At 38.7% G+C, this 19,862-nt stretch overlaps 1 protein-coding gene and 1 long non-coding RNA gene across 4 annotated transcripts in view; one reads left to right on the top strand and one right to left on the bottom strand.

Annotated features, from left to right (window-relative positions):
- Positions 1–13,329, top strand: part of LOC148049255 (uncharacterized) — a 302,843-nt gene extending 289,514 nt beyond the window's left edge. For all 3 annotated transcript variants that reach the window (XR_015695686.1, XR_015695684.1, XR_015695685.1), the window contains one exon: positions 11,661–13,329. This is a non-coding gene — a long non-coding RNA (uncharacterized LOC148049255). The remainder of the gene's footprint in view (positions 1–11,660) is intronic.
- PRL (prolactin) lies at positions 1,086–8,811 on the bottom strand. Its single transcript, XM_087707385.1, has 4 exons — positions 8,606–8,811; positions 5,894–6,001; positions 4,278–4,457; positions 1,086–1,715 (listed from the first exon to the last, which is right to left on the bottom strand). Exons 1-4 carry the CDS (start codon positions 8,753–8,755, stop codon positions 1,524–1,526), a joined length of 630 nt encoding a protein of 209 aa, XP_087563511.1. The 5' UTR covers positions 8,756–8,811; the 3' UTR covers positions 1,086–1,523.
- Positions 13,330–19,862: the final 6,533 nt, after the last annotated feature.

The following is a 19,862-nucleotide window of genomic DNA, read 5'->3' as shown; positions in this document are numbered from 1 at the left end:
ATGAAGATTGCTTTGATTGCTTTATGGCTGGGGTCCCCAACCAATGGGTTGTGGCCCGGGTTGTGACGCAGACCATTCAGAACCAGGCCGCGGAAGTGGTGCGCAAGCATGTGTATGCGAAGCTGGATTTGTGAAAGCGGTGCATGCATGCACGAAAGCATCTCCTCTCCCCCGCTGCCACTGGTGCTTCCGCCAGTCCACCGAGCCAGAAAGGTTGGACATCACTGCTTTATGCTTTATAGAGCCGAGGTAGCGCAGTGGTTAGAGTGCAGTACTGCAGCCACTTCAGCTGACTGCTAAGCTGCAGTTCAGCGGTTCAAATCTCACCGACTCAAGGCTGACTCAGCCTTCCATCCTTCCGAGGTGGGTAAAATGAGAACCCAGACTGTGGGGGCGATATGCTGACTCTGTAAATCGCTTAGAGAGGGCTGAAAGCCCTATGAAGCGGTATATAAGTCTAACTGCTATTACTATTGCTATGGGAGTAAAAGGCACAGCTATGCTTTGGAGATGGAATAGGATGGCGTGGTCTTATTGTATTAAAAGTCTTATAAAAGTCTGGACTGTGCAATAAACCTATTGCCCATTTCTTGTCCTTCACCAAAAACATTGATAGGACAACAAAAGTGCAATATAGATCCATAAAATTATGAACACCACTAATAACTGCCCCTAGATCACAAAATCTGCTTGTCTGATTTAGGTACAGGTAGTCCTTGACTTACAACAGTTCATTTGGTGACTGTTCAAAGTTACAATGGCACTGAAAAAAGAGACTTATGACCAATCTTTGGACTTATGACTGTCACAATATCCCTGTGGTCATATGACTGACCGGGCTTGGCTACCTGCATGTATTTATAATGGTTGCAGCATTCTGGGATCATGTGATCACCATTTGTGACCTTCCCGGGAACCTTCCGACAAGCACAATGAGAGAATCCGGATTCATTTAACCATATGATTCACTTAATGACAGTGGCAAAAAAGTCTGTAAAATTACTATGACTCATTTAATGTCCACATCACTTTGTGATAGTCATCCCAGTCCCAATTGTGGTTGTAAGCTGAGGACTACCTGTAAAGTAAATTAATGTATTGAATCTTTCCCCCTTTTTATCACATTCAAAACTATAATTTTGGTAGCAATTTTGGAGAGGTTTGAAGACCTGTATCAAAAAGCATTTGGAAGATGCATGTAGCTCTGGGTCCCCTCAGATATATGGCCCCTTTTTTTATACCCAATCCCAACTTTTAAGAAATACATTTTCACCTCCGTGCATTTTCAATTTTTTATTGCTTGATTTGAATATTCCTGCAATCTGAATGAAAGTGCTCTCAACAGAAAAAAATAATGCTTTATCTAACAGTTTAACCAGAAAGAAGTGAACATAATGGGCCTCTAAATCGTTTTCTGCAAGCTGAGATTTTCCATGAAGTATACATAAAAGCAGTGAGGCTAAAAGCAGAGTATTTTAAAAAGATGTGGCGCTATCATTTTAATAAAGCGATAGCACAGCTGTTCAACAGTTGCTGTCATAAATGAGGCGACACTTCAGGAGTTTCAGATAGTTGTCAATTTTGTGGGAGTCCCGACGCAAACAATGCAACAGATTGTAGAAGGCGAAGAGGCGGGAATTTTCATCAGCCAGTTGGAGGGAAGGGAGATCAGTCCATCTAGAATAGACTTCATTGCCTAAGTCACCTGGGCGAACCTAAGGAAAGTGCAAAATCAAAATAAACTTTGATGATTTAACAATTGCTAAATAAATTTTGGTCAATGTTTAAAGCAGAGACACACACCTTCCATACAAACCAAGTTAGGAAGATAGATGCAGAGCTAGACTCCCAAAATGGGTGGGGCCAGGGAAATAGAGGGATTCCTAAGAGCAAAAATGTGTTGGTTTCCCTTCTATTAGATAAAACGTGGGCTTTAAATTTGTTCTAGGTTAAAGATAATTGTTTCACTCCTAAAATATCCCCATCTTTAAACAGATACTATCAGTAGATTGTGTGTGTGTGTGTGTGTATGTTGCATTTGTGCTGATAAATAATGTAATAAAATGAATAAAATAAAATCATAATAAAATGATAAAATGATTTGTGCTGATAAATGATATCAGCACAAATGCAACACAAATGTAACAAAGGCAACATTAAAAATAATGTCTTTCTGTCTGGATGGTCTCCTGGGGTGAGCCGATAGACAGAGAAAGGAAGCAATATGCTTCCTCCCATATTTGGGCATACCAGGGGTTGTGACACAATACATACATACATACATACATACATACATACATACATACACACACACACACACACACACACACACACACACACTATACATAGTCCTCAGTTAATCACAACAACTGGGACCAGATCCATTGCTAAGTGATTAAACATCAACTCCGAGAATCATTTTTAAGTCTCCTTTTTCAAAGCTGTTGTAATCTTGAATGATGCTGAATGAGTGGATAAACAAGATAGATAGATAGATAGATAGATAGATAGATAGATAGATAGATAGATAGATAGATAGATAGATGATAGATAGATAGATAGATAGATAGATAAATAGATGATAGATAGATAGATAGATAGATAGATAGATAGATAGATAGATAGATAGATAGATAGATAGATGTGGAGCTATAGATATAGGTAGTTTTATAATCCGTGTTTACTCCTGGTGACTGCCTGAATAAGTCCCTTCTGTTTATTTTTAGCAAGTTTTTTGGAAGTGGTTTGCCATTGCCTCCTTACAGGACTAAGAGAGAGTGACTGGCCCAAGGTCACCCAGCTGGCTTTGCGTCTGAAACTGATGATTTCCCAGTTTGATGCCTTAAACCACTGCACCAAACGTCTCTCATCATCTTTGTGTGTGTGTGTGTGTGTGTGTGTGTGTGTGTGTGTAGTCAAAATGTCTGGTTCCATAAGCTTTGATAGTACCAAAAATGCTTCTCGGCCATACTTTTTGCACTCATGCCTTAGCGAGATGTAACATGACTGAAGATTTATCAGATGGTAATTTGGAATCTGAGCAGATCTTGGCTTAGGTTTTAAAATGCCCAGTAATTAAAGCAGGGTAAGGTAAATTCGAGGGGGGGAAGGGAAGATATTGTATTTTACTATAATAAAAGCCTTTGATTGGTGAAAGTAGGCGAGCTTTGCAGCTCTAACATTCAAAGTGCATTCTAATTATCTTGTATATACAGTATAACTTGACATGAACTTGCATTACGAAAGATTGGTGAAATATAAGTAAAAAGTTCATTCTGTTGAATACTAAATTCTCTCAGTGGTGCCTGATATCTTTTAACCCATGTAATGTGGCTGTCGTATTAGTTATCCTTTTTATTATCTTCTTTACTCCCCCTTTTATTGGCACCATCATCACTATTATTGTAATTGTTGTTAATTATTGTTATTCTATTGCCTGCATGTACACTGAGTGCTTTTATACCAGAGACAAATTCTTTGTCTGTCTAATCACACTTGGCCAAGTAAAGTGTTCAATTCAATTCAAAATATCTTGTACCAACATGCACAATGTTCAGACAATGTTGAACATTAGATTGGGAAAGTTTGCTGTAGATACTATGGTATATTCAATTTGTATCATTTGGCAGTTCAGACTTGCTCATTCTATTACTTTTCTAAGGCACATACGTACATATGTTAAAAATGTTATTGACTACTTTCAAACTAACTAAATGACATATGAAGTTTGTAATGTGCAGCTGATTTTGAGGGGTTTTTTTGTAAACGGCTTTTTTTGTACTCTCAGCCTGCGTAGAGGGCAAGAAGAAGATTAAATGCCCTCTGCAAGGAAATGTTAAAAAGAAAAAAAAATGATATCAATGAATATTATTATTTTTTCAGCACTTTCATGTGCAGCAGAACAATGTTAATTTTATAAAATATAAGGTAGGGGCAAGATAAAAGTTTTCCTACCCTGTTTGCTGATTCTCAGTTTAGGTTGGGCCGTGTCCTTTTCTTAGTGTTAAGAAAAAAATTACAAGATCAGCTTTATGCTTTGTTGTTTGGCACTTCGTAACTTTTTTATTAGTAAAGAACAAGATATTTTGCTACTTCTTATACATGCCAAACAGATCTCCAGATCTGAAAGGTTTTGCTGACACTTTTAACTTCTTTCTTTCTTTCTTTGAAGCATTTTAATCCAAACAAACAACAAAAAAAATCTGTCTCATTTTATACATTTTGAATAGTGTTATGAAGCTGGAAGGACTTCAGAGGATTATTCTTTTTTGACTCACCCGTCCAACTATTCTCTCCATCCCCTCAAGAAGTCGTTTATTTTGCTCCTCAATCTCCATGGCCTTCCAGAGAATGGTATCAGGAGCTTCCTTGATTCGTTCAACTTCAGAGACCAGGTGCAATAAGGGGTCATTCCAGGAACGGAGCACACTCAAAACTAGATTTAGTAGGTCCTCGTGCTGTTCATTGGCAACAAAATTGTACAGTTAAGTGTGCAAAATCTACACAACAGATATGGAACATTTTTTAAATCAAGTCTATCTTAAAATGTCTTTACTGCAATTTTGTCCATCTATCAGATATAGCTAAACTGCAGGCTATAGTGTAATTACAAGGTGTTTTTCTTTTAAATGTAACTAGATAAGAGAATGCCCTAAATATGAAACTCTCAGTAAATTATCTGTCCTGCCAGTAGAAATCACTCCATTCATCTTTGTTGTATAAATGCCATTTAATCCAAAGATTAGCATGAGCATTAATGATACATTTTTAGAAATAAGGGATCTAGAAAATATTTGAAGATATAATGGAAGAAGTGATCTGTGGTAGGCCGCTTAATATCTCATCCTGAAGCATTTATTGTGTCTACATCAAATCCTGCAAACATGCTCAGACACAAGGCTGATTTCAAGTGTTTTGCTTCTGGGAAGATTTCTTTTCTTTTGAAAATTTGCCACTGCTTGAGGTGAGCTGAAAGATCAAAGGGCTTTTGGCTTTCGGAGGATCCTCCTAGCCATTGTGCCTGTCCTTGAGACCTCTCCAATGTTGACACAATCACTTTTCACTTTCCTTACCTACATCGCAAAAAATGCATCTATTCTCTGGCATAAATTTCCTCCTGCTTCTCTTGGGAGAATTGCTATTGTGCTACTGTATTGAAAGGCTCAAACATCCCAAGTACCCCGTGCAAACATAGATAAATGCCAGACACATACATATCTCAAATATTTGTGGCACATGTTTTGCTTTCTGAAAAGGGAGATTATTCAGTGGATGAATGGCATTTGAAATTGAATCAATAGGAATGGGCTCTCAAGCGATATCTTAACATTCCAAAGATTTCCTCTTCAAGTACACAGAGGAAAAACTTTCTGTAAAATGCAATTATTCAGTAAGGTGTGTTTTATTTCCGAAACTGGAACATTGAGGAAACTTGTGTGTGATCAAGAGATCATTGCAATAGAGTTCTAGCCCCTGACCTTTTAGAATTATTATTTTTTTCCTTTTTGGGCCAAATGTATTTTTTCTCTCCTGCTGGGGAATATATAGACAAGTTCACCTATTGTCTTCTGTTTATGCATCTCTTCACAAAAAATTGCATCTCCCCATCTCTTTTTAGGACAGTTAAAGGAGATGTGCTTTCATCAATCCTCCCTGGATTTTTCCAGCCTTGTGAAAGACCAAACTTGTTTTGTATTGTCTTTCTTTTTCGTTCATATAGGTCAGAGCATGCTTCCGTGTTTTGTGCTTTTCTGATTCCTACCACTTACAGAGGTGGAGCAATGGTAGAGCTGCCCTTTTATAACTCTATTTATCGTAACGGTGTGCTTTGAAAGGATTTCATCAGATTTCTGGTGAACTTGCTCGCATCTGTCAACAAACCGAGACAACTTACATGTATCTGCTGAGCTTGTTCTTTATCTTCAGGAGTGGTTAGGGAAGAAGTATGGCAGCTGTTAACGGCCTTTGCAATGAAACCCCGGCCCTGAGCATAGCGTTCATCCTGACAGTAAACAAAGATGACATTTAGTGAAGTAGATTTTTTGGAGGGGAAATAGACTGTTTTTTGCTCTCATTGGTTGCCTTGTAAAATGTATCCTAGAGTTATAGAGCCGAGGTGGTGCAGTGGTTAGGGTGCAGTACTGCAGGCCACTTCAGCTGACTGTTATCTGCAGTTCAGCAGTTCTAATCTCACCGGCTCAAGGTTGACTCAGCCTTCCATCTTTCCGAGGTGGGTGAAATGAGGACCCAGACTGTGGGGGCAATATGCTGACTCTGTAAACCGCTTAGAGAGGGCTGAAAGCCCTATGAAGCGGTATATAAGTCTAACTGCTATTGCTATTGATACTGCTTTGTTTCATTATTTATTATTAGCAATTGCTGATGGCCACAGCTGGTTTGCTACACATTCAGGAATAATATGGCCAAAATGCTATTGCTATAGAGGGCATTAGTTTTGTCTCCCAACCTTATTGCATGGCTTAGTCAAAGGTGATCTTCCTCTATGTATACTGTGAAAGGAAATCAGTTTTAAGCATCGTGTTTTCCCATATTAACAAAAGCTTCTTTATGGTATGAAGTGGCCCACGTCCCACAGTTCCTCAGAGAGTATATTTTCTGCCCTACTCTAAAATAGCCTTCTTGCATGCATTTAGTTATTTTTCTCTGAGCAAATCTTTCACTTGGACATTTGTTACTTAGTCTTGCACGTTTTCATTTTGTTACTTTAAATGACTTCTGTGTACAGAAGACAATGTTTCCCTTCTTCCACGTTCTTTGTTGAGGTTCAGTTCCCCAGGGTAGATGAAGCTTTCGCTACAATGGATCTATTAATGAGACTAACTATCCTGCCCCATCCCATTTCCTACACTTGCGCCTTAAGAAATAATAGGACATCTTACTTTAAAAGGAATAGAGGTGAACTTGTTTCACTGAGGAAAAGTGTATTAGAGCAGACTCTGAAAATTCTGTTTCTTATCTCAATTTGAAGATATGAAGCATAATATCTTGTTGGTTTCCAATCTAGAAATCCACTCAAAAGCTTGCGTAAAGCTAACTTTATTATGGAGCTTTGATAACTTTTCCACAAATACAGGTAGTCCTCCACTTACAACCACAATTGAGCCCAACATTTCTGCTGCTAAGTGAGACAGTTGTTAAGTGAATTTTGCCCATTTTAGCAATAACACTTAGACTTATACACTGCTTCACAGTGCTTTCCGGCCTTATCTAAGCAGTTTAAAGAGTCATCATATTGCCCCTAACAATCCAGGTCCTCATTTTATCCACCTCGGAAGGTTGGAAGGCTCAGTCAACCTTGAGCTGGTGAGAATCAAACTCCTGGAGTGAGCAGTGAGTTAACCCTACAATGCTGCCCTCCGACCACTGTGCCACCACGGACCTTTCTTTCCACCGTTTTTAAGAGAATCACTGCTGTTGTTAAGTTAGTAACCCTGGTCTTATCTTAAGTGAACCCTGGTCTTAAGCCCTTCATGGTATTGGACCTGGGTACTTGAGAGACCGCCTACTGCCAATTACCTCCACTAGACCGATACGATCGCATAGATTAGGCCTCCTCCGAATTCCATCATCTAGCCAGTGTAGACTGGCAACTACCCGGAGGAGAGCCTTCTCGGTGGCTGCTCCGACCCTCTGGAACGAACTCCCCATGGAGATTCGGACCCTCACCACCCTCCAGTCCTTCCGCGCCGCCCTAAAGATCTGGCTGTCCCGGCTGGCCTGGGGTTAAGACTCTAACCCCACTCGAATTTGTGTGGCTGTTGTGTTTTTTAATATGTTGTATTGTCTGTATGTTGGAAATTGTTTGTCCTCCCCCCGCCTTTTTTTTAAACTGTGAGCCGCCCTGAGTCCCCCCAGGGAAAAGGGCGGCATACAAATAAAGGGGGAAAAAAAATCTGGCTTCTCTATTGATTTTGCTTGTGAGAAGGTCGCAAAAGGTGATCACATGATCCCAGAACACTGCAACCGTCATAAATGTGCCAAGCATCTGAATTTTGATCACGTGACATGCTGCAACAGTCGTGAATGTGAAAAACAGTCCTAAGTTATTTTTTTCAGCACCGTTATAACTTCAAACGGTCATTAAACACACTGTTGTAAGTCAACGACTACCTGTAGTTTAAGAATCTTTTAATTTCAACAAGCAGTAACATTTGTTGGAACAACCTAGCAATAATAAAGGCAGCCTTTTCAAATTACATTTCCATATAGATAATAAAACACTGAGCCAATACGTTATATTTTACCCATTGTAAAACTGAGCCAGAAGAAATAAGAAAACTATGATTTAAAAATATCAAACTGGCCTTCACAAAATACTGGTGGCCTACTTGAGGAAGTTCAGATATTACTGGTCTACAATTTCTGGCAAATCCAGAAATGATTATTAGCTGACAAGGGATGCCTGGAGTTGTTGTTTAGGAACACATGGCTTAGCATGAGTTGCTGCCGGCATTACTGCTGGTTCTGGCAACCCAGACTAGCAAACCACTACCGGTTCAGCCGAACCAGTCCAAATTGATAGGAACCCACCTCTGGTTTAGCCTCTGTTACAGGATTAGTTTTTCCCTTATGCCAAAATACTTACAAACTCATTGAATATTTCAGCAGACAGAGAGTGGATATAATGCGATAGTTTAACAGCCCGGTCAAAAAGGTCCCCAAGAGAAACCTGGCAATTGTCAGACCCATTAGGGCAAATGGGTGAAGATGTTACACACTTCCTTGAAAGGAACATATTAGCCAGCAGCACAGTGGCTAGAAATAGGCCTTGAAGACAAAAAGGGAAAGGCAGATACTTATAAGATGAAGTAAATCAAGAAAAGAAAAATCTTATTGACCTTTCTTTTTTTTCTGCTTTGTTTTAAGACATTTTAGACTGTGTTTGCTAAAAAGTTATACCGTGTACGAGCTCTGGGAAGTCGGGGGGAGGGAAGGGAGCTGGGGTTCTATGGGGAGGGGGCGAGGGGGGAAATATAATATGTGTTAGATCTTAAAGCACATGATTGCACTTGTATACTGTGGCTTTTCAATGTTAGTGTAAAAATAGGACAAGCTGAATATATTGGTAGACAATAGAGGTACACCGAAGGGAGGAGTAGAGTGAAAGAAGAAGGAGGGGTGGAGAGGGTGGGAGAGAGGATTGGAGGCAGGAGGAGAAGGTAGGGAGGGAATGTATTGGGAGAGAGGAGTGATAGAGGGGGAGGGGAAGTAGGATGTAGAGGGGTATGTTGGAAGGAAGAATGAAAGTTGGAGGGGGGTGAAAGAGGGTGTATGGTGGGTCAAAGTGGTATATTGGGATTGTATTGTGGGGGGTATTGTCTATAAAAGTGAGGGCTGTGTTTATTATTTAATGTTATATGCCCCGGTTATGCATAGTATACATGTGGATGTATGGAATGAAATGGAAATAAATGTATTCTCAACGAAGAAGAAAAGAAAAGAAAAGAAAAGAAAAAAACTATGTTTGGTATTCCATGACCTCTTATTTTAATGTTTGACTTCTTAAATAACCATATGTGAGGAATTCAACCTTTTCACCTTAGCAGAGATAGGATATAAAAACTACGTAATAATAATAATAAACATAGCAACAATAAGTGTAAAAGAGTGGAAGTGTAGTTAAACCCCTTTCCTTTATAGCTCTTTCCAAGAGTGACTTCCTTCTTGACAAACATATGGTTTTTAAATTAAATTTGAGGGAAGGGAAATAAGTAGATTTTTGATTGTCTTGGGGTGCTGCCTGCAAATTTCCAGCCGCTGTGCTGTTTAAGGTCTTTGGCGTGAATAAACTTTTACAGAGAGTTGGTGCTGAATATCTGAAGAGAGCCAAAGACCTCCTGAGATCATGTCTCATATAAAACCTTTAAAAATTAATTACTGATTAATCAGTACATTGATTTGATTAGACAATGCCCTATGCCTGTTTTCTTTTTTTTACAAAAGCAAATGACTGTGCTAAGAGCATATACCAAATAAATGAGGTTTATGTTGGCACAAGCTAAGTTGGAAAAAATTACAGCCTAGTGGTGCAGCAGATCCTGAGCATACAGGAAATCCCCGGATTCATACTTTTGCACTTCTCATTAGATAAATCATACATAAGGAATCAAAAAGATTTCAGTCTTACACTATGCAGCCCCATACTCAGTAGACAAAGTTGCTTCTCTGAGCAACAATTTAATACGTGGTAGTTTTTCCTGCCCTGTCTTATATATAGTATTCCATGTAGGTGCTCCATTAGCTTTTAATTAGATTTATGTCTGATTGGTCATTCATGGGTTTGTGCTTTATTTTGGTTAGAGTGGTCCAGAAAAGCAGCACTATAACAGTTTTATTTTTAAATAAATTTAAAGCACTGACAACATCTGATACTCTCTTTAATATAGAATGATGCTAAACCACGGATATGATCCATCCCTTAAGGACATAAGGTGGCCTTGTGGGTTTCCCATTCATTTCATAGGATTTCCATAAGTTCTTTGCTTTTTTTAATTCTTGTTTCCTTTGCATAACTGATTGGGAAATGCTTAATTTTTATCAGTCAAAAATGTGTTGTTACTTGTTTACAAAATTGCTCTTATTCGGGAAAAACATGAAAAAGAATAATAAATAAGACATACCTTTCAATGAAGTCTTCCTGTTGGTCATAGAAGAAACCATCTCGGCAACCGTGCTTTGTCAAATACCCGATGGGAATTTTGATTTCGGTCACCTGAAGTCTCCATTTTTATATACACCTTGATGACAAACTTGCATAAATGTAGTAGATTTTGTTTTCTCTTTGCTGATCACTCTAGCTCAGATTAAAGTTCATAATTATAAACATCAAATCACTCCTATTACCCTATTCATTTTAGTAAAAGTTTATGGGCGCCTGATTGAGTTGGTTACAAGAGGATAGGTAGATAGATGATAGATAGATAGATGATAGATAGATAGATAGATAGATAGATAGATAGATAGATAGATGATTGATAGATAGATAGATAGATAGATAGATAGATAGATAGATAGATAGATAGAAATACAGAAACCATTTTAAATTATAACTGATCTTGATTTTTCTCGATTCATTAATGTGCTCACAATGATCAGAGATGAATTTTATATATTGCCAATATAGGAATAACTATAAAAAAAGAAAACACTGATATATGATACTCAGCACACTTGATCATGAAGGTTGAGATTCAAGATGGGGGAAAAAAAACTTTGACAAAATGTCCTGTTCATTTTGATCATTGAAATGATTGGATAATTTCACAACTTGCTAAAAATACGTTTTGAGAAAAGTGTATTTTATCTGGACGATAAAAATTGTTCTTTGATAGGGTGTATACGTTTATTAAATGTAAATTTAGAAAAAGTTTATTATTAATATGTAAGAAAGAAAGGAGAAGCAGAACATTTTTATCATCTCTGGGCAGTTTGTCTATGTTAGAGCTGTCAAACTCGTGGCCCGCGGGCCAGATGTGTCACATGCTGGCCATGCCCACACCTGGTTTAGAGAAGGGGAAGAAAGTTCCAATGCACCATGTGACACTGCTGTGATGACATGAGTTTGACACCCTTGGTCTGTGTATTATGTGATGTGTGTAGAAGTGTAGCCGTTCTAATTCCTACTGTACATTCTTTTGCAGGTTCTGACCATGTTCTGGATATTGGTATGGGAAAACAAAGAAGAGTAAAGCAAAACGGTTGAACAGGACTTTTAATGGATACATGAAAAGAATCACTTGTTGCCTCTGGTACACTAAAAGCAAGTAAACAAAGGAGAGTCATTTGGTCAACCAGAAGACATGTTAAAAGATTTTCTCCCCTTGTCTTTCCTTAGCAGTCTATGAAACACATTGACAGGAGCAGAGAAGAGAAACCATGAGCTTATCTACCTCAGGTAGTTTGTATAATGAACTCAGCCACACATCCTGCATACCAGGGCACGAGGAAGCCCCATTCAGGTTAAGGACATGAAACCACAAACTCATCTTCAACCTGGCTTTGGATACTACAAGGGCAGCCTCCACTTGTTTTCCATGCTCCTTGACTTCTGATTGTATTACGGTTTACAGTATCCTCCATAGCTTGGTACTGCTGTCCATCTCTATGACTTTGCTGTAGAATGTTGCCACAAGTGTACAATGTTGGGGGGGGGAGGGGGGCGTGATGGCTCAGCGGTTAAAGATGCTGAGATTGTCAGCTGACTGGCCCGAGTTTGAGACTCAAGTGCCATGTAATGGGGTAAGCTCCCATTTCTTCTCCCAGCTCCTGCTCACCTGGCAGTTCGAAAGCATGCAAATGCAAGTAGATTAATAGGTACCACTGGGAAGATAACAGCATTCTGTGCACCTTTGGTGTATATATATGCCAGCCACATGACCACAGAAAATGTCTCCAGACAACGTTGGCTCCATCAGCTAAAAGCATCGCTCCCTAGAGTCAGACATGACTGGACACTCAAACCTTGACCTTACAGAATGTTCTCCTGCAAAGCTTCAAGATGACAGTTCTACCGCAGAAGACCTCTAATGAAACCATGGGCACCCGCTTCACTATGGACAGCTTTGTGACAGCAATGGTACAAAAATGGTTGGCAGCCACCTAATGAAGTTGCCCACAGCTTCACATCAGCACCATGGGATTTCTGGAGCCAGCAGCCCCACAGTGAAGCCGAAGAGAGTAGCTAGCTTTACCACAAGACTATCAATGCAGAGAAACTTCCTCCCCATTTTTTTGCGCCATGGTGGAGAAGCAGGAAAAAAGAAATGAAATGGGCAGCTATATAGATTGCTTAAAATAAACAAGTAAATTGACAGAAGACATGTTTTTCCAATTATTTTCCATACTAATGAAAACATTGGGAGAGAAAGTTGACCCTTGGGATTTCTGGTGTCCATTGTTAGCACCAAATGAGATACCAATAGTAATAGCAATAGCAGTTAGACTTATATACCGCTTCATAGGGCTTTCAGCCCTCTCTAAGCGGTTTACAGAGTCAGCATATTGCCCCCAACAACAATCTGGGTCCTCATTTTACCCACCTCGGAAGGATGGAAGGCTGAGTCAACCCTGAGCCGGTGAGATTTGAACAGCCGAACTGCAGAACTGCAGTCAGCTGAAGTAGCCTGCAGTGCTGCATTTAACCACTGCGCCACCTCAGCTCTTGTTGGGCCACCTCTTTTCCCCACACCTCTACTATGGACATTGCCAGAACACCTATTGTACCCTAAAGGTGGCATATTTCTTTGTGGACTGAAAGCACCAATTTGTTGCTATCTTGCAACAGAATCTTTAGTCTAACACTTATGCTTTTTTTAAAAAAAAACCACCTCAAAAGTGGATAATGTTATTTCAGTCTAGATACAGTATCCGAGGAAAGCCTTTGACACTTTACTCTAGAAAATGGTGAAGAAACACTTCAGTATTAAACCAGATGTGCTTACAAAGACTCGGCTAAGGCTCCAAAGCTCTTATGTTTTCTTTTTAGTTCAACTTTTATTAAAGGTACAAAAGCAAATCATTATATTTCAGATAGATCATTTGAAACCCTTGACTTGGGATGTTGTCCTGAAATATGGATTTGTGGAATGAATTATGGTCTATGTTAGACTGGGTTGGAATAAACTACATCAACGCTGGTGGAATATTTGAAACATTTTGTATTTAATTGCCACGTATCAAGCTTCCGTTTAATTGTTTTTCTCTTCCTACTTTGTAACCTCATCATGTAAGTCCATTGCCTATGAAACGGCTTTGGAAATTAAATGAATAAGGAATAATTTTTAATGCATTTTCCAAACTTCAGATCATTTAATGAATATTTTCACTGAGAACTATGTAGTGGTCATGTACTGCACCCCCAGATCCCTATCTGTTTTGGAACTGTTTGCGTCAGTGGAGTTTGAGGTAAATTGGGGCAAGGAAATTATTTTTTCAGGGCAAAATAGAGTCGACAATGATGGCTGAAGTTATGTGGTAAGACAGAATTTGAGCCACAGTATAATATTAAAAATGGACCTTGCATTATTTTTTTTATATTATGAAGTGACACTAGAAAGAATCACAATATGTTATATTATCAAATGGAAAACAATTACATAATGAAAGAATTCACAATGACTTTGTTTTTTTATTTGTATAAGATTGTAAAATATAAACAGAATACAGAACAATAAAAGCATTGCTAAAGCTCTTAAGGTCCTTTAACAAAATTTAACAAATTACAACATTAAAGGATTAGAGTTATGGCGAAAACTGAAGATACAAATTTAGGTTATAATCAAGATTTATAAAATATATAATACCATATAATTAGAAACAAAAGATAGAAAAAGAAAATTTTGCATAATAGTACCACATTTCCAAGAACAAAACTTAATATCCGGAAATAATATACTCCCCCCACTTTTTAAATATGATTCTTTTAGCCATTGCCAAAAGTATAGTAGAATAGTAATTCATCATAGTCAGATTCCAAAATTTTGCTATATAAAATTAAACATCATATTTATTACTTTAACATCTGTATCAGTGAGAAGCTGAGATAGTGGCTTTAAATCAATTATGTGTCAATTATTTTAAGGATTTTTCACAACTTCAAACTGAATTTGGTCTAACAAGTTTGCAACAGCGGTAGCATTTTTAATTTACACATTTTTTAACATCTCAGTATAGGGCAGCTCATGTGGTCACTTCAAAGGCACCAGAGATGTTTTCTTATTTGATGGAATCTCTCATAGAAATCAAACCATAATAAAGATGTTTACAATGATGGAATCATATTTACATTGATTGACTGCTTAGATACAACTAGTGTAAGGGATTAAGTTGCTGGACTGTGATGACCTATATTCAAGAGATCTCTCAAGCATAGAAGCTCACTGAATGACTTTGGGCTGGTCATGTAGAATCATTGTAGAATCATGTAGAATCATTGTAGAAAATAACAGAAGAGTCTTGAATAACTTTCAGCATCTATAAGAAAAGTGTGGTTTAAAATAAATTTATTTCACTTGCCTGGGAACAGTATTGATTGAATAATATTGACCTGCCTCCTTTGTGGATATTTACAAGAGTATATTGCAAGAGAAGAAATACAGAAGCTAATTTATATGAAATTCTGGTTTACTGAATTTTAGAAGGAAAGATAAGTTTGTACATCTATCTATCATCTATCTATCTATCTATCTATCTATCTATCTATCTATCTATCTATCTATCTATCTATCTATCTTATCTAAACACACACACAAACAGAGTATGCATTAATTTACTTAGATATGCACATATTTACCAAATATGACTTACATGAAATTTTGTTTCAGTACTATAAGGGGAAGGAGGAAGAGAAGCAGCAATTTTATTTTATCCCTTTGTCGATAGTTAAATACATTTAGAAGTCCCGCAATGAATGTCAACATAGAGACACTGGATTTTGAATGTTTTCTCATTGCTCCTTATGATGGGTTTGGGAACATGCATTAAGTGGAATGAAATGAGTTCCACCAGCTGTGAACCACATAAAACCAACTGTTTCCTATGGGAATATTCCATATTCCTCCCTCCAGCAGTGGGATTCACATAACTTCCCTACCAGGTTGCAAATGTGAATGTGCGCGCCAGTGGTGGGTTTAAAAATTTTTTTGAACCTACTCTGTGGATGTGGCCTCCTTTGTGGGAGTGGCTTGCTGGCCATGTGGTTTCTCTCTCTCCCTCTCTCTCTTTCCTTCCTTTTGTCTCTCTGTCCCTTTTTCCTTTTTTTCTTTCATCTCTTTCTTTTTTTATTTCTTTTTCTCTCTCTGTGAGTCTGTCTCTGTGTGTGTGTCAGTGGTGGGTTTCAAAAATTTTCGGAACCTCTTCTGTAGGTGTTGCCTGCTTTCCGGGTCAACTAGTGGAACCTCTTCTAACCGGTTCGGTAGATTTGACAAACCGGTTCTACCGAACTGGTGCAAACTGGTAGGAACCCACCTCTGGTGCGCGCATGCACTCACTTTGCTCACATGTGTCACATCTGCATATGCACACCACCTGCACATGTGCAGGGCTCATGCATTACATCGGGGCAGGTGGGCACAGCCTCCCACATCCACCGCTACCAGTTCGCCAGAACCGGTGAGAACCAGTCGAATACCACCTCTGCCTCCCTCCTTATGGAACATCACTCCTGGAAATAAGATTGGCTCCCACTTTGACGCTCTTTCATAAGGCTTTTGTCAACAGGCCTGGGGAACCTAGAGTGGGATGGAGCCCATCAACTAGCTTATTTGATTGTTATCACAAGAGGGATGGGGGGGAGCATTATTGCTTTTTATTGTTTTTATGTTAGATTTTTATCATTATAAACTGATTGGAGTCCTGAGATTGAGTTGGGCAGCCATAGAAATTTTCTTAAATAAATAAATAAGCAAGAAAGAAAGCAAACATGTATTTGAGAATTTATGCGAATATTTTCACTATTTTTTAAATTTTTAAATCTTAACTTGAACAGGTGTATCTCTTATTTCCTGGTACTTAACAGTTTCCCCACTCTCTCTCTCTCTCTCTGCTAAAAGTCTGTCTAACATATTCATTCTCAAGATAGCTTTTCTAAAATGAGAGTAGATCTTTCTTTTTTTTTCATTAGCCAAGAGAGGCAAATTTCCTTTGTAATAAGCAGAAGCTCCTACATGATCAAATACCCATTTTTTAAAAATGGGAGTTCAGCTACTCAGCTTAGGTGTATAGAAAAGGGAAAAACGTATTGTGCAGGACCCTTAAATCAGAATATTTACAATAGAATAGAATAGAATAGAATTCTTTATTAGCCAAGTGTGATTGAACACACAAGGAATTTTTCTTTGGTGCAGATGCTCTCAGTGTACATAAAAAAAGAAGATACATTCATCAAGAATCATAAGGTACCATGGCAGCATAAAGAAATTACGTTCAAAGTCTATCATAAATCCAATTGGCATATTTAGTGCATCCCATTTTCCTGTGAATAGTAGCAGTATATCTGCAAAAGAATTGAAATGACGAGCCATGTGGGTTTAGCTCAGAGGTAAGTTCCTACCAGTTCGCACCTATTCGTTAGAACCAGTTCGTCAAATCTACCAAACCAGTTAGAAGAGGTTCCACCAGTGGACCCGGAAAGCAGGCCACACCTACAGAAGAGGTTCCAAAAAATTTTGAAACCCACCACTGGTCCTTGAATATGATTATTCTACACTATCATGCTCATATTTATAAATCTCAGTGCCTCTGTGAAAGGTAAGGATGACTACTGCGTTTGTGGTGCAATCAGAACATTGCGTGTGTTGAAGTTGTTTTAACGCAAACCAAAGATGCCTTTTAAAAAACAAGTTTACATCATATTCTTATGCATGCCAGTGCTGTGTGTGAGGTAATTTAAGGTGGTTCTGACAAGTGTCGTCGGCATCTTCATATCCGGTCACATGGGCGACAAGCCACTCCTATCCGGTCACATGGGCAGCAAGCCACTCCCATCTGGTCACATGTGCGGCAAGCCACTCCCACAAAGGAGGCCACACCCACAGAGTAGGTTCGAACAATTTTTGAAACCCACCACTGGTTTAGCTCAATTATGCAGCCCCTTCCTACCCAATGTGCTATTAACTTGATATGGTACTGTTTCTGAGTAGGCAACCAATTAGAGTTGCTTCATTTAAATGTTTTCCCATCATACTTGAGCTTCTTATAAGCAAACATCTAAGTAGCAATTCCAACTTACAGGCCTTCTGACTTTATCAGTTTGGCTGTGTTCCATATATAAACTATTTTTGAAGTGGAGGAAGGAGTCTTAAACCCTAACAAATATAATTAGATGTAAAAAGTAGAGCTGGATATACAGTACTTGTATCTAAAACAGTAATTGTTGAGTCATGCTGCATTGTCTAATTATCAACTATTATTTCTGTGATTAGGGACTTCCATTACATAATGAATGGTCCAGAAGTTAACTTGTGTGTTTTTTTATGAATGGGTAGTGTATTTAATAATAAAATGGTACTCTCTCTTCACTTCAAGAAAGCTGATATTTAAATGTTTTCCCCAAAACAATTTCATAGAATGGACAGATGGGGATTAAAAAAACCATAAATCCTTTATAATTAAGACATAATATATTTATTTACAATGGCCAATTTTATAACTCAAAGCACAAGCAAAAAATGGGGCAATGCTAAATTTATTTTGCTTTAAAGGGGAACCTTAGCTTAAGACTTTCTTTGCGGACTCTTAGGTCCATAACTATTTACCCTATAATATAAACCAAAATGTGGGTTAGTAATTTGTCTGCTGCTGACTTTTATCAGTTATATTCCCTCCTCTGCAGTTCTATAAATACAATTACATGAGATGATAGAAGGCTGGTCTTCCTAATTCCTCAGAGGGAAGATTCTGCCTAGTGAATCAGGACAGATCAAACTAAAACCAAGGTATGGTAAGAGAGCATAGTAGTTCACAAGGTTGGGATGCTGGACTGATGATCAGCGGGTTTGCATTCAAGACCCGATTGCTGCCAGGCGATGGGGTGAGCTCCCATCACACGCTCCAGCTTCTGCCAACCCAAATGTTTGAAAATAGGTGATTGCAATTAATGCAATAAATTAATGGGTACCACTTCAATGGGTAACTTGACAGGGATGAGAAAGGAGCCCCCAACTACTGCGTATCTCCAAGGCAATGATGATATCACTGTCCAATCTTTTCAACCCAGAAGCACTTTGGCACTCCCGACATGGCTCTAGTGAGGTATGGTAGAAATTGCCATGATATTACAGTACAGTACAGTCAGCTCCTGAATGGGGCATGGGGGAGGGACATCATTTAATCCATTGCTTTAGGCCATTGATGGCTAACCTTTTCCGGAGCACAAACCCCCCAAATGCAATGTATGTGAGTCCCCCATGCACCTGTGGCTCCAGCACACACACACACACATGCATGCTTGGCCCACATACCTCATGCATGTGGGCCAAGGGCACATGCACAGTCCCCCGCAATCCCCCTGCAGGTGCCATGCCCCTGTGCATGTGCCCCCGCACGTGTGCAGCAGAGACCTGACCACCAGCTGGCCAGTGGGAGGCACACGCGCATGTGTGGTGGAGCTGAACTAGGGGGACGGCTCGTGTGCCCACAGAAAGGGCGCTGTGTGCCAACTGTGGCACTCGTGCTATAGGTTTGCCATCACGTTAAGTGCCTCTTGTCAACCTTATCCATTTAAGTAAACAAGATGTAAAAGCTATCAGCATGAAAGAGCTATGAAATATTTTATTGTATGATTTGACTAGGGACTCAATTCAAGGTATGGATTTGCTGCCTCAAATAAATTATATAATAGCTTATGAGGACTTTTGACTATATAATATTGAATGGAGAAATGTGAAGTTAGTACGTAGGGATGAACATCTGCTGCCAAAGATGGCGATCTTGTATTGCCCTTGGAGGCAGAACATATTGTCTGTCCATTCATGTTTCTAGAAAGATGCTTAAGCCATGAAATGCTGGGTTAATTCTGGGTTTTCACCGCGTTTGAATATGATATTATTAAAATTGTCATAATCCAGTGCTCTTTTAATGTTCTATTATTATAGCTTAGGATAGTTATAACTGGGGTTTTATTGTCTCTTTATTCTTGTTAAAATAAAATGTCTGCAATATATCCTAAGCTAGACTTTTAAACCGTTTCTGCACCATCCCTGTCTTTCCCAATTAAGTATGTGCAAATTAACAAATACTGTGCTTAACTGGATAAATGGCGTAGATAATACTAGTGTATATAGAACACTTCATTTTTATGAACCAACATATTTTAACATGCAATTTGTAACTTAATATATAACTTC

The sequence above is a fragment of the Thamnophis sirtalis genome, unplaced genomic scaffold (genome assembly GCF_051295495.1).
Source record: "Thamnophis sirtalis isolate CommonGarterSnake01/CBP01778 unplaced genomic scaffold, rThaSir2_p1.2 scaffold_2, whole genome shotgun sequence".
NCBI classification, from domain to species: domain Eukaryota; kingdom Metazoa; phylum Chordata; class Lepidosauria; order Squamata; family Natricidae; genus Thamnophis; species Thamnophis sirtalis.
This window is presented reverse-complemented; position numbering and strand designations above follow the sequence as displayed.